The following is a 16,548-nucleotide window of genomic DNA, read 5'->3' as shown; positions in this document are numbered from 1 at the left end:
TCAGTTCCATTTCTTATTAACTTATGTGGTATGAAACTATCTATTGCTGTCGATACTGTATCTTTGAATTTGACCCCTATGTGGTCTACACTTACACAATTAGCTTGGAAGGAATGGAGACTCTCTCTTAGGAAGGCATCAAGTGAATTTTTATCTGCTGCTTCGAATAGATATATTTTGCAGTTATTTTGAGTGGTTTTGGTTGATACGGTTTTAAGCCTCACTACAATGACTTTGTGTTAACTAATCTCTGTATCCGTCATGATGCTCTCTATTAGATCAGGATTATTTGTGGCTAAGAGGTAAAGTGTGTTTTCGCAACCATTTACAATTCGTGTGGGCTCATGAACTAATTGTTCAAAGTAATTCTCAGAGAAAGTATTTAGTACAATTTCGGAAGATGTTTTCTGTCTTCCACTGGCTTTGAACATGTATTTTCACCTACAAATCAAGAGTAAATTGAAGTCTCCACAAATTATAACTTTACGAGTGGGGTACTTATTTGGAATCAGATTCAACTTTTCTTTGAACCGTTCAACTATTGTATCATCCGAGTCGGGGGGATCAGTAGAAAGAGCCAATTATTATTTTGGTACAGCAGTTGAGTATAGCCTCGACCCATAGTAATTTGCAGGAACTATCTATTTCAACTTCAGTACAAGATAAACTACTACCAACAGACACAAAAACACCGCCACCTACTTTATTTAATCTATCCTTTCTGAACACAGTTTACACCCCTTTCTGAACACAGTTTACGCCTCTGTAAAAATTTTGGCAGAATTTATCTCCGGCTTTTGTTTACAACTACAATACCGACTATTGCTTGGTCGATTCTCATCGTTTCTTTGCCCAGTACCCTTTGAGACTGGAGCCCTTTTTGATCCTTCCCGATACTGTCTAACCTAAAAAACTGCCCAGTCCATGCCACACTGTCCCTGATACCCGTGTAGCTGCCTCCTGTGTGTATTGGACACCTGACCTATTTAGCCGAACCTGAAACCCCACCAACCTATGACACAAGTCGAGGAATCTGCAGCCTACACGATTGAAGAACCGTCTGTAGCAGCAAGAACAGCTGTTACAACTTAATTTGCATATACCTGATTTGTGATATAGTGAGCTGGTTGTTTTAATGTTGTGAATTACTTTGTTTTGTATTTTGTTGTTTGTGTGGAAACTGATTTTGACTTTGTGTGGTTAAATAGTTTTGCAAGTTGATATGATTCATTATCAAAGAAAGGCATACAGACATATTTAGTTTCTTCTGGTACTGAGGAAAGGTTTGTTGATGGTATTTGCTTAGTTTTCATTTTTGCATCTAGTTTGTCATAAGCATTATTGTGGGCTATTGATTTTAAAATGTTTAGTTCCTTGGCTTTTACAGCAGATTGAGCATGAATTTTGTTTGCACGGTTGAGTGCTGATCTGAAAAATGCTAGTCTATGCTGATTTGGGTGGCATGGTGTATTATTTATAACAACATCTGTTGTGATGGGTTTCCTGTAAATTTTGAATTTGAATTTGGTGTTGTGACATGTTATGTTTAAGTCAAGAAAATTAATTCCCTGTTGTGTTTGGTGTTCAACAGTAAACTGTATTTTGGGATGTATATTATTTAGTTTAGTGGCTAAGTTTTCTATTTCAGTTGTTCCACTGTATATTATCATTTCAGTTGTTCCACTGTATATTATCAATGTGTCATCAACATAGCATTTGTAATAAATGACTCTGTCTTTTTCCATTGGATTATCTTTAAGGAATTTGTTTTCCAGGTCCTTAATATAGATGTTAGCTAGTAGGTCAGCTAAACTATTGCCCATTGCTAAACCGTCTGTCTGAATATAGATTTTGCTATTAAAGGAAAAGTAATTGTGAGACAACACTAATTTAGGTAAATCCACCAGTTCATAGATTTCTACATTACTTAGCTTATTATGATGCAATAAGTTGTCTTTGATTACCTGGAGTGTTTCTGTTACAGCATAGCGAGTAGAAGTCGACTCGCTATGGTTAAAGGGATGTTGGTGTCCAGGTTTACTATGTCGAGTGATGTAAATTTTGCTGTTGTGGGAACAGTGATATCTTTTATGCAGTCACTTAGTTCATAGCTGTTCAATATGGAGTAGTTGTTTGTAATGTGTAGGATTTACTGAAAATTTCATGAAGTTTTTTGTTTATTTTGTATCCAGAACATTTATTGAGTTGATTATTGGGTGTAGTGGGTGGGCTTGTTTATGAACCTTGGATTGTGATCTTGGCTTTTGAGCTGTTGGATTCATTATTACACAGTTTTTGGCTGCAGGCCTTTAATAAGTTTTTTATTTTATTTTAGTATTTTGGGGTAGGATCAGATTCTAGTTCAGTTACGTTATTTTTTTAAAAAATTCTAATGTTTTGTTAATGTACTCTGATTCATACATTATTACAGCTGTATTGCTTTTTTCAGCCTTAACCACAGAAACATTATCATCAACTAGTTTTTTATTAATTTGTTTTAATATTGTAACCTCATTATGAGTAATATTGTGGAGTTTTTTTGTTTTCATGATTTTCTTTATTATTTTGGTCATTTTCATTTAGTTTTGCTGATAGGCAGGCTACCTTAGTGTCAGTTATTAGGTCTTTGACAGTGTTTTCATCAAGTTTGGTGGAAATATTGTGTTTTAGCCCATTATTTAGCAAATTTAGTTCTGTGTTGTTGAAATTAAAGTTTGATGTGTTTACCACCCTCTCAGAAAAATTATGTTTTCCATCAGGTAAGTTGAAGCAGGAGTTGGTGGATTTTTTGGCAATGAGCTTTGAGAGCTTTTCCTTTTGTTTAGGTGAACTTTTCAACATTTCTTCATCAAAAGATTGTTGAACTAACTCTATGGATGTTACCATTTGGGACAGCATAAGGTGATTGATTAACTCTAAGTGCAGCCTGTTGATGTCTTTGTTGAGCAAGTCTTTTAGTTTATAATGAGACCTAATTTCATTTTTGATATATGTCTCTTCACATCTGCTTTTAGGTGCCTGAGCTGATTTACTCTTGTCACTGATTACAACTTTGACAAAATTAGGAGTAATGTTTTGTGATATGCACTGCTTATTGAATCGAATAACAAGAATAGTTTTCAATAACTGTATGTGTTCGTTGTTCCATTTTCCTGGCTAGGTAGCAAAATAAAACTATTATCCATTCTGGATTTGGAACACTGTCACTGTCTTTTAGAGGTTTCAGGAATTACTGCAACCAATCACCATTCTTCCTTCAATTTTTTATTTATTCATGACCAGTTTTGAATCGCCTGGGGATTCATCATCAGATGATACAATTTAGTTTGGAGTATTGTTGGGGTCGTGCATCTGTGCCAAATACAGAGACAAAACAGTGAGCACTGTATGTGGAAAGAATATTACGAATGTAAGATTAATTTCATGATATTAGTCACTGTTTTTTATTCTTGTGGCAGGCACTGCTCTGGAAAACGTAATTTGTGCTTACCACTATAGTTACATATCAAGTGAAACAGGCACTTTTCCACTGATGGCGACGCCAACATACTTTACAAAATATAAACAAACCAAAGAGTGTGGCCGTTGTCTCCAAAGAGTTTTGTGGAGGCAGAGAATTTTCTTTGCTCATTTTTTTTCATTTTGTGTGGCATTCATAATAAAATATTTATTTATTATGTTGCTTTCTTTATAAAAATTATTATGTTTTTACCCTGCAAAAGCTTCTTATGCTATTAACAAAATCTACAAGAAAGTGTTTAGGACAATACTTGTGGTACTGAAGTTATGTTTGGCATGTTTCTCACTGCTTAATAAACAGGATAGTATACATATGGGGAGGGGAGGGGGGAAGGGGACGAAGGCGGGATGGCAAAGGGGGAAAGGGAGGAAGAGAGAAAGGGGGGGGGGAGAGAGAGAGAGGTGTGTGTGTGTGTGTGTGTGTGTGTGTGTGTGTGTGTGTGTGTGTGTAAAAAGAGGTAGAGAGGATGGTGTTTAGGTGTGGTATGAGCGAGGCGGGGAATGGTTATGGAAGTGGATGAGTACAGTATTTATTAGTTTTTCAAATTTCTTGACTTAAAACATAACATGTCACAACACCAAACACAAATTCAAAATTTACAGGAAACCCACCACAACAGATGTTGTTATGCCACCTAAATTATCATAAAATAGCATTTTTCAGATTAGCACTCAACCGTGTAAACAAAATTCATGCTGAACCTGTAATAAAAACCAAGGAACTAAACATTTTAAAAACAATAGCCCAAAATAATGTTTATGACCCAACCATCGTTAACAAACTAGATGCAAAAATGAAAACTAAGCAAAAACCATCAACAAGCCTTTTCTCAGCACCAGAAGAAAGTAAATATGTCTGTTGCCTTTCCTGGGTAATGTATCATATCAACTTGAAAAATATTTAAATCACACAAAAATCAAAATCAGTTTCCACACAAACAACAAAATACAAAACAAAATAATTCACAACAATAAAACAACCAGCTCACTATATCACAAATCAGGTATATACAAATTAACTTGTAACAGCTGCTCTTGCTACTATATGGGACAGACAGGAAGAAATTTTGAAACCCGATACAAAGAGCACACTGACACACTCCATTAAAAAAATTTAAATAAATCACAGATACAAAAACCAACCTCCACATTCTACACACTGTAGACAAAGGAATAAAAATGGACCTCTTGGAACAATTAGAAATTTTCATGCATAACAATAAAACACCCCACACCATCTTAAATGAACACATTGATTTAGCAAACAACCCATTCTTCCAAAATTTTAGTCCTTAAATTTGAAAAACTAATAAATACTGTACTCACCCACTCCCATACCCTTTCCCCACCTTGCACATACTACAGCTAAACACAATTCTTTCTACCTCCTTTTTTACACCCACCCACACAAAATCCCCCCCCCCCCCCACCTCATGTTTCTCTCTCTCTCTCCTCCCCCCCCCCCCCCCCCACTTCCCATATGTACGGTATCCTGTTATTGAGCAATGAGAAACATGCCAAACATTACTTCACTACCAGAAATATTGTCCTAAACACTTTGTTGTAGATTTTGTAAATAGCATAAGAAAATTTTGTAGTGTAAAATCATAATAATAATTTTTGTAAAGAAAGTAACTTAATAAATATATATTTTATTATGAATGCCACACAAAATGAAAAATGAGAAAAGAAAATTCTCTGCCTCCACAAAACTCTTTGGATACAACAACGGCCACAATCTTTGGTTTGTTTATATTTTGTAAAGTATGTGGAGTTTTAATGATAGTGGTAAGCACACATTATGTTTTCCAGAGCAGTTCCTGCCACAAGAATAAAAACTGTGAATAATACCATGAAATTAATCTTACAATCCTAATATTCTTTCCACATACAGTGCTCACTTTTTCGTCCCTGCGTTCTCCAAAGATGCACGACCCCCAGAATACTCCAAACTAAATTGTACCATCTGATGATGAATCACCAGGCAATTCGAAACCGGTCATCAATAAATAAAAAAATTGCAGAAGAAATGGAGATTGGTTGTAGTAATTCCTGAAATATTTTATTAATCCAGTGACAGTTATGGAATTGTACAGGGTAAGTTGTGTTGTAACCCCCTCCCACCGGTTACTTCTCCACAGCCACAGCCTATGGGCTAAGTCATTTCTTTGCAATAGCCTTCCTTCCTAATCCATCATAAAGCATGAAGTACAACCTCAGTGTACTTTGGAAAGTAGAAGTGAGGGTACTGTCATAAGTAAACCTACAAGCACAGGTCGTGAGTTGTGCTTGGATAGCTCACTCAGTAAGAGCACTGCCTGGGAAAAGCATGGTTCCAGATTTGAGTCCCAGTGTGGCTTCTTCTTCTTCCTTCTTCTTCTTCTGTGCATTATTTCCCATGTGTCCTGATGCCAGCTTACTTAGTATTGTTACACCATTCTGAATGTACTTGCCTCATTTCAGGGTTCAGTCCTACCATTTTTCGGTCGTTCTTTAGGGTTCTAATCCATGCATTTGGTGGGTGTCCAGACCTTATTTTCAGTTCTTTTATGACAAGTACTGTCCTCGTCACAAAGTTAGGTTCATGCTGCATGACACCCCTGTAATTGCATGGGTGATTCTCTTGACGGTTTTTTGCTGTTTGCCACCTTCAATGAACTTCAGATGTGATTATTTCTTACTCTGTCTTCTCAGTTCACTCCCCCGGGTCAGTGAAGCATTCCTCTCTCTGTAACCTGGAGATTAAATTGTTCTGATCTGTGCACAGCCCAACATTCCGAACCCTATCTTAGAGATGGTCTTATCTCTCTCTTTGAGGTTCTTGAATTGATCAACTGGTTTTGTACAAGCTTTGTCTACATGTAGTTGTGGTTCAGAAGTGGTGTCCAATTCAGAGAAGTTATGATACATACACAGTGTTTTATTCCTACTTGTTCTAAGCCCTATGTTCTAGCACAGTGCACCAAGTGTTAATATCGTCTTTAATTTCTCCTGGAGATCCTGTTACTAGAACTATTCACCAGCATATATAAGTTTGTGTAAAGCTGGTTTCTGTAGTGTTCTGTGTCATTTCATGACCAGTTTGAGTTTGAAGCAAATCATTGGTGGCCCCCAACTTTTATCTCACATTCTTTGCCAGTATCTGCAGGACTTACAGCCTTTGTCTTGATGTTCTCATCTGTGTCCTTGAGAATACAGAAGTAGTAACCTGGGACCCATTGCATGTGAATAATACCATGAAATTAATCTTACAATCCTAATATTCTTTCCACATACAGTGCTCACTTTTTCGTCCCTGCGTTCGCCAAAGGTGCACGACCCCCAGAATACTCCAAACTAAATTGTACCATCTGATGATGAATCACCAGGCAATTCTACCCATACATGCCTTCTTGGGGTTCAGTTGGAAGCTGTAGATCTTTTTTGAGATCTCTGTATTTTCCGATTGGAATTCTAACAGTGTGAATAGCATCTACAGTGCTTGCCTCAGTGGGAAAACAACAATGGTTAGACATCACTTGTGTCTGGCATAAGGTTTTAATGTGGCAGGAAGTTTCAAACAATATTAGTGTCAAATCCACAGTTTCAGGCATGCTAGGCCGATACGGGCCAGTCTTGATGACAATTTAAGGCCTATGGGTGGTGGTTAGGAAGGGCTGATAACTAATTCACAGCTCTGGAATGCCTGGAGAAACTTCTGCTAAACTTGGTACACATATCTCTAGAATACACTGAACAATTTCAACCAAATTTACTACAATCTAGCCTTTTCCCCACAGCTTCATCTGCGTTATATCACATATAATGTGCACACCTACCTACCTCCCTCCCACCCCCCCCCCCCCCTCTCTCTCTGGATATGTGTGTGTGCGCGCGAGTGTATACCTGTCCTTTTTTCCCCCTAGGGTAAGTCTTTCCGCTCCCGGGATTGGAATGACTCCTTACCCTCTCCCTTAAAACCCACATCCTTTCGTCTTTCCCTCTCCTTCCCTCTTTCCTGACGAAGCAATCGTTGGTTGCGAAAGCTTGAATTTTGTGTGTATGTTTGTGTTTGTTTGTGTATCTATCGACGTGCCAGCACTTTTGTTTGGTAAGTCACATCATTTATAAACAAAGTTGATGTGACTTACCAAACAAAAGTGCTGGCAGGTCAATAGATACACAAACAAACACAAACAGACACACAAAATTCAAGCTTTCGCAACCAACGGTTGCTTCGTCAGGAAAGAAGGAAGGAGAGGGAAAGACGAAAGGATGTGGGTTTTAAGGGAGAGGGGAAGGAGTCATTCCAATCCCGGGAGTGGAAAGACTTACCTTAAGAGGAAAAAAGGACAGGTACACACTCACACACACACACACACACACACACACACACACACACATATCCATCCGCACATACACAGACACAAGCAGACATTTGTAAAGGCAAAGAGTTTGTCTATCGACCTGCCAGCACTTTTGATGTTTCCCTCACACACACACACACACACACACACACACATATATATATATATATATATATATATATATATATATATATATATATATATATATATATGAAAGAAACTTTCACATGGGAAAAATATATTAAAAACAAAGATTCCAAGACTTACCAAGCGGGAAAGTGCCGGTAGACAGGCACAATAAATAAAACACACAAACACACACACAGAATTTCTAGCTTTCGCAACCGACGGTTGCTTCTTTAGGAAAGAGGGAAGGAAGAAGCAACCGTCGGTTTGCGAAAGCTAGAAATTCAGTGTGTGTGTTTGTGTGTTTTATTTTTTGTGTGTTTTATTTATTGTGCCTGTCTACCGGCACTTTCCCACTTGGTAAGTCTTGGAATCTTTGTTTTTAATATATATCCTCCTCGCATCATTCTCTGTCCATCCCCTTTCCTCTTTCTGTTCATGTCCTCCTCCCCTACCTCTCACCTTCTCCCACCCCCTCGTCCACTACTCAACCCCTCTTTCCTTGTCTACATGCTTTGCGACTCCCACCTCCCCCTCTGCAACTCCTCCTCTACCCTTCTCAACCTCCCCCTGTGCATGCGCATTTGCACAGGTAGCCCCTATAAAGGAGGTCGATAAAGCAGGCTGGTACTGCTCCAACAACACGCCTCTTGTGCAGCACAGCCTATATGCCAAGGGCTTGGAAACTTTTCTTCCCATGGAGTATAGGCTACCATGCTAAGTGAGCTGATACTACTCCAACGCAATATACCTGTTGTGCAAGGTAGCCTACATGTCAGGGGCTGGGAAACCATTTCTTGCCCATGACATATAGGCTGGACTGCAAAGTAGGTCGATACGGCAAGTCAATACTACTTCCGTGTGAAACACCTTTCATGCAGGGCAGTCTATATGCAGAAGGGATTTACAAAACATGGATCTCTGTAAATATTAGAGCTAGAGCTCTATACACTCCCCTATGTAGGTCCCACCTGGACAAGGAGTTTGTGTCAGATTTAGCCAACTTTGGTCCAGGGGCCTGGAAGTAGTGCTTACACATACACAAATACGCCCAGCTCTTTCATACAGGATGAATCAACTAAAACTTGTACCGCAAATGTTGTGGAAATGGAAAGTGCCTCGGATGTGCAGTTTTCACAGAATGGATTGGTAGCCAGAGGCTCGTCTTATTAGCCAATCTACAGATTGTAATAACACTTAGAAAGCATATTTTTTGTGCAAACATACATTTTTTAATGGAACAATGCCTATTGGCATTAACAAACTAAAAGTTGGGTAAATCAGAATGTCAGTTGTGTTTGATGCACGATTCTAGTGTGAGTCGTTTACAAGATATCGTATTTTTAAAAGTTCCCACAATGATTCTTGCAAAATATCTGTGGTAGCACACTTTGAAGAACAACAGGAGTGCATACACTAGTTATGTGGATTCTGACCAGTAATGTGACAACTGATCGCCACAGGTTGTGTTCAAAATGACCACCAGCAGTGACTATAATTGCTTGCAGTCTGATATTGAACGACAGCTGCCCACATGATAGCATTGTATGAGCAGCCTGCAGCAACACCTCCTGGAATATCATCAGGTGTAGTTGGTATGTCCTTGTAGACTACATCTTTCAGCTTTCCCCACATACAAAGTAGTCTACAGGCATTAAATCCAGGGAACAGGCTGGCCGAGGTACAGGTCCTTACATCTAATCAAACAATTTGTGGAGACATGCAGTAGTACTTCATGCATTATGGGCTGGACAGGAATGTCTTCTAGCAACTGTGGAAGGTGGTCTGTTAGCAGGCTGAGATACTTGTTCATGTTCAGTGGTCTGTCTATGAAAAGCAGGCATATGAGCTGATGATTCATTATCCCACACCACATGTTTACACTCTATGGATGCTGATATTCCACCTGATGAAGCCAACAGGGATTGTCAACAAAAAATCAAAAGTGCAGGTTTCAGTGGTTTACCTGGTCATGACTGGTAAATGTGTCTTCATCACTAAACAAGATACATGATACATCTGGAGTATCCTGTATTAATGCCCACATACAGAAGTTAATGTAATTCTCATAATTGTTTCCATGCAACTCTTCATGGAGAGAATGGGATAGGCATGGGACCTATGTCAATGGAGAATGCACAGAACACTTGCCTGACCCCTGTCATGTCCTTTTCAAAGAGGCTAGCATGCGGATCAGCTGCAACAGTAGCAAGAACATTAATTTCCCCCTCTTCTGTCATCTCATTATCCTTCTGTTACATTGTCTAAGTGTTACACTATCACTTTCACATAACTGGTTGAAGAGGTTGATAAATAATTGCTGGGATGCTTGACATCTATAGGGATACCTTGCAGCATACACCATATAAGAATGAACAGCATTCTTCCTACACTCTCCATACACCATGAGTATATCAACTTTTTCTGTGTTGGTAAATCCCATCATCTACTCACAGCATATTCCTTGGAGTGTCACACACTATCAAGCAAGTTGCAGTGCACTAAAGGAACACACAAGCACACTGTAAGTAGACATAACATCATCATCCAAAGCAACTACGCAGGTTGAATGACAGAAGTAAGTCTCAGCATGGGAACTTTTCAAAATTCACTATCTGGTAAACGACTCGTGCTAGAACCCTGCAGCAAACAATGCTGATATTCTAATTTACCCACTTTTCATTTGTCAATAGGTACTGTTCCATTTAAAAAAGTATATGTTTGCACAGAAAACACTTTCTAAGTATAATTACAACCTGTTTATTGGTGAACATTACGAGCACCTGACTACTAACCCAATCTGTGAAAACTGCACATCAATAGCACTTGCCATTTCTGCAATATCTGTGGTGAATGTTTTATTACCTAGGAAAATATACTGTGGGGGAAAGATTATGTTGGTACACTGCTTTTGATTAAATTCATAAGTTCACCAGACAAAAATCATTCATCTCATCTTTGGAGACTGGCAATGATGTGCAATGGCAGAAGGAGCTATTGTGTTTTTGAATGTGCTCATAAAAGCACTGTGAATGAATTTGGTCAATTTACTGGTGTCTTGACACAGACTGACCAACGTGCCTACAAGGAATGCTGTATTACTCGCAGCTATATGACACGGTGTAGAGCAATGGTCGCAAAAAGATCTACTCAGATAAGGTACATCTTCTTACACAACATCTGCTGCACTTAATAGGTTATTATTTGGGCGTAACTGCATCATCAGGGCCATATAAAGTGCAACAATGTCTGATACAACCCAGAAGTATGGCTGAGACAAGTGGCATAGCACTTCACACACAACTGATAGAAGAACTTGTCTGGCAATTATGTTTGAAGATGCAACCACTCTCATTCTGGTTAGTGTTTCACAATTTTGTGTAGTATACCTGCAACAATCTCTGACCCACAGAGACTGACATTTTTTAATAATCATAAAGGTTATATACTTGACAGCCACTACAGAGTAACAAATCACTTTGGTCAAGCAATATGTTGCACAAGCATTACCCAACCCAACAAATGATCATTGTCACTATTGAATAAATGCACTAGTATAGCCCGCCTTCTGGATCTGAGTTTTATTTATGTGCATGCATTCTGGAGTGGATGAACACAGCTTATCTGCAAGTTAGAACAATGATAGCAATCTTATAATGTTCATGATATCTCCTGGGTGGACAGTTTATTCCCTGTCATTGGGCCGAGTCTTGGAGATATGATGTGAACTATGGGAGAAGAGCGGCTCTGACATTGCCAATGACATCACAGGGAAAAGAGGAAACCTGTTATCTGTATATTCAATTGGTATCTGTTAATTAAGACATGGTCTGTATTAATGTATTTGTGATGTTCTCTGTAACAAGCCAACTTTGTTATGTTTGGTCAATGTAATACAACATACCTCATTTATGAGAAGCATTATACTTTTTTCAAAAATTTTGATACTGGACTGCACTCTTAACTTCCACTAATAACTGCAGAACTTTCAGAAACAAAGTCCAGTTGAGAGACACTGATGAGGTCAAGAAATAAATAATACAAATTTATAGTGCTCAAACAATTATACGTCACCACTGAATGTCCGATGAAGTAGCATTGGAATATTTTCCCACATAGTTTGATGTGCACAAGCACAGTATACGCCACTGATGATGGGCTGTGAGCCTGAATAGTTGCCTGGCAAATAAAAAGTGCAGCTCAGGGTGTAAAACAGGAAGTCCTTTACAAAATACGAACAAATGGAAGAGCACCCAGCATACAAATGTTTCATATCCAGTCAGTGGTTGCATGTCCATTTCAACCAGTTTCTAAGCGAAAGTTACAAAGGGAACTCAGTGCAATAGACATCTGGAGTTGGCTTTTTTTTTCTTTTTCAAGTGTTTTCCCTCCTGTAAAATGACACAAGGTGTCCAGTGCACTGATAGCCCAATGAGATGTTTAGTCCATTGTCTTTGAAGAGTGTTATTCACTCCAGAGGTGGTTCTCAGATGTTTTGCAATGATTTTTGTTTTATGGGCATTAGACCATGTCAAAGGCATATTTATCTGCCTAAACTTTCATTCTCCTATGCTGGTAACATCATCACAGGCCATAACAACTCAGAAAGCAGCTGCAATCTCAAACAACCCCAGAAAGCCAAACAGTATGTACATATCTGCACAACAGTCGGTTTGTGACGTCATGATACTACTGCTTAAAATCGTGGAGTAGCACCAAAGTGCGTTACCAAGCTAGTAAAAGGGAAGAGTTGGTTCTGTATGTTTATTTATTGCTAAAGGCCACAACATGACTAATTGCAATCCTTGTTCTTTTCTGTTACAGTTATGTTCCTATGCCCTCTCTGTACAACCTAATTCAGTAATGACTGGATCCTGTTAAAACTGTACTATTGGAGAAACAAACTTGGTGATTCCCTGGTCCCAGAACACAATCTGCAACTGCTAGTTTATCCATGGGCAAATATTCAAACAGGGCAAAGTACATATGCATGCCACTTTCCACAGCAGCAGTATACAAAATCCACTGCACATGCCGCCAAGTATACACAGGAACTACAGAAAGATGGAACACTAGAGCTATTATTGTCCTGTGAGCAACTTGGATAAATCTACCATAGCAGATTGTGCACTGGGACTAGGGAACCACCAAATTTGTTTCTCTAATACTATGGTTTTATCAAGATCCAGCCATTACTGTGCTAGGATGGACAAAAGGAGCAGAGAAATTCTAAAGCACAAAAACAACTTCAACAGAAAAGACCAAGGATTGAAAACAGACAAATTAACCTTAGTGCTAAACAAAAGAAACAGCACTGACTATTTCCCATTACAAGCTCCATAACACACATTGAAAAGACTCCGCAATTTGAGGCAGCAGTCTCATGATGCCAGAAACCAAAGATTGTGAGGATATGCGTAAACAGTGTGGCATGCTGAACTTATTTGAGATTGTAACTGCTTTCTGTGTTGTCATACCCTCTGACGATGTCTCCAGCACTGGAAGACAAAACATTATGTTGCCTTCACATGCTCAATATATACTGCATAATAATACCGTGCAAACATGTGAGGCCTAGAATGGGACAATATTATTGTAATATATATACGGCTGGAACACATCAGTTAGAACTCTGGCTTCGTAGCGAGCATGTCAGTGCTGAAACCGATTGCGACTGCGATCAATATGTGCTTCAAAAATAAAAGCAAGACAAAGTGGTGTGAGCAAAGAAGTGGCTTCAAAGGTGTTCAACGCACAGCCATACTAACATGCTTAGAAAGCTTGCAGCAGAGCTGGATAACTTTCAGAATTTTTTAAGGATGAACAAGAAATCTTTCGATGAATTGGTGAACTTCATTACACCTTCTGTACAGAGAAAAGATACTGTTCAAATACACATTGGATTTCACTTCCCGCAACGTTGAAACAGATTTGGAAACCTGAAAAAATAACATAAATTTAGTAAATGATTGGAAGGAAGTGCCATTATGTGTTTCTCCAATAAATAATTCAAGCTTCTAAAACGAAGAAATAAGCAGTTGCGGTGTTATTTCCCCGCACTTTAACACTTTTGTTGAATGTTTCTACTGTTAATTTCTGAACAGTTATTAAATATGTAATCAAACTACTCTCCTGAATGAACATCAACAGATGATTCTTATGGTGCCAATCAATCACGAACTCTCAGCAGGAATTGCTGTGTATTGTATGATACCATCCTTATTGGACAATATTTTGTGTGAATGTCAATATTTTTAAAACTTTGCAGTCGCCTTCAATACATTGGACAAACCATCAATAACACTCTCAGACAGTATATCAGTACTGAGCAATAAGTATTGAGATGGTGAGGGGCCCTTTAGGAAGAGAACTATGACTTGGACTACAGCCTAAAGCCCTAAAACATAAACTGGGCAAATGCAAGTAGATCTCTCACTCAAGAGTGCTGCACAAATTTAGTTATGTTGAATGTTCATCCATACATTCTGATGAGGGAGTCTGCAAGTATCAAAATACAGAGTGACGTAAATAGCTGTATCTTTTTGCATTGACTTACAAGCTTAAATTTTCTACGTTAACAAGAGACCATAAACTTTCTGACATCAATTTCACCTCAATACCTCGGCCCGTTCCAGAGAAAAAGTGGTCTCAACATACTGACAAATAGGAAGGCAGACAACAAAGTGATCCTATATGGGCTCCATTTGACCAACTGAGGTACAGAGCCCTAAAGAATCACAAAGAATGCAAGTATATATAAATGTAAAAGATTGGAATAAATAAGTAAGTGAGCATTATCAGCTAATAAGCTATGGGGCATGTTCAAAAACTAAGTGTCCTAGATTTCTACATTCTTTTAGAAAAAGTGTATTTGGAAACAATTACAGGATATTGTTCATACACTTGCTGATTATTTTTCCCCGTAATCACCATCTCATTAAATGCATGTGCTGAGATATGGCACAAGCTTCTTTATGCCTCCCTTGAAGAACTTTCCCGCCAGTTCCTTCCCCCACTGCAGAATCTGTTTCTGTTTCTGCTTGTCAGTTGAAAATTTACTTCCACTCATGTGTGCCTTCAGGAAGGTGAAAAGTTGATAATCAGAAGACTCAAAGTCAGAGGTACATGCACACACAGTTGTAAACACCACAATCAAATAAGTCCAAGAGCACCTTGATGGATAAGGCTGTGTGAGGACAGGTGTTGTCGTGTAGCAAGCACACTCCTCTCACCAGCATTCCCCTCCTTTTGTTGTGAATGCTCCTTTTCAGTTTTTCTAGGGTCTCTCATATCACTGTGCATTGATGATCTTCCCCCGAGGCAGAAATTTGACTAAAGTTATGTCTTTTCAGGCCTAAAACATTTAGGCCATGATTATTTTTCATACAAAATTGTGGTTTTAAAGTTTTTGGCAGATGGGGTATTGGTGCAATGCCACTGTGACGACTGCCTTTTTCTCTCGGGTGTGCAATAAGCCACCCATATTTCACTTCCAGTGACAACAGAGCTCAGAAAATTCTCACCTTCCAGCGCAAAGTCACTCAAGAAACTCACGGGCACTACTGGCCCGATTTTTCTCGTACAGCACTGTCAGCTGTTTTGGGACCCATCCTGTACACAGTTTCCAGTATCCCGTTGCTTCTTTGAGAGCCTCATATAAGAGAGTTCTGGAGAGCTGTGGGAACATTGCAGGAATTTCATCCACCATCAATCGACAGCCTTCACGAACAATTTCCTCGATTTTTTGCACCACCTGATTAGTCAAAATTGGTGGTCCTCCACTCCTCTGTTTGTCATGAACATTTTTTCTGCTTCCATTGAACTCCTTACACCGCTTAAATATGCTAGTTCTATTCATAGCACCTTTCCCATAAACTGTTTCTATTCACGAAAACATTACAGTATGTGTTATTCCTTCCGTGAATAGGAAGTGAATAACAGCATGTGGCTCACTCTCGTTGGGATTTCTTACCAACATCTTTCATGCAGCTGGACAGTACAAAGTGAATATACAAACTACATGTTACTGCAATGCTCACTCTGGTCAGGGGATCCCCCTCTATCACTCAATGTTACCAGCCCCCAAAAACCAAAAAACAACAGCCCATTACGGTCAGAGTATACCTGCTTTCTGAACGTGCCTCATAGTGTGAAATAAAACAGTTTCAAGTGCCACTCATTTACAGGTGAAATATGTGACATGAAGACAACTTCACTCCACTGCAGAAAGAGATGCAACGAGGGTGAAAAACAGATGGTACAGACAGAAAAACAATAATTAAAAGGAACACTTGAATGTGCTTCCTAATCAGCACTTAAAAATTTTATCTCCACGCTGACAACAATTTGTTTGTGAGGCATTAATAGTAAATATCACTATCAGTCTAAATGTATTACTAGTTAAAGCCACTATTAAGAATAATGTGACTAAAATAATGAAGAGAAATGCAAACCTTTGAACCTTCTTGCCCGATACACAGTCCTCTTCACTCTGTAAGAAAACATGGAAAAGAAAACATTAGCAATCTAACAGATATAAAGGCAGCAACTGATCAAG

The 16,548-nt window shown here is 38.8% G+C and overlaps 1 protein-coding gene across 4 annotated transcripts in view; it reads right to left on the bottom strand.

Annotated features, from left to right (window-relative positions):
- LOC126292247 (uncharacterized) overlaps nucleotides 1–16,548 on the bottom strand; it is a 131,012-nt gene that overhangs the window by 12,114 nt on the left and 102,350 nt on the right. For all 4 annotated transcript variants that reach the window (XM_049986145.1, XM_049986144.1, XM_049986142.1 and 1 more), the window contains exon 11: nucleotides 16,445–16,482. In XM_049986145.1, coding sequence (XP_049842102.1) covers nucleotides 16,445–16,482 — 38 coding nt within the window. The remainder of the gene's footprint in view (nucleotides 1–16,444; nucleotides 16,483–16,548) is intronic.

This window comes from Schistocerca gregaria, chromosome 9, assembly GCF_023897955.1.
Source record: "Schistocerca gregaria isolate iqSchGreg1 chromosome 9, iqSchGreg1.2, whole genome shotgun sequence".
NCBI lineage: Eukaryota > Metazoa > Arthropoda > Insecta > Orthoptera > Acrididae > Schistocerca > Schistocerca gregaria.
The sequence above is the reverse complement of the archived record's forward strand: the minus strand, read 5'-3'. Positions and strand labels throughout refer to the sequence as shown.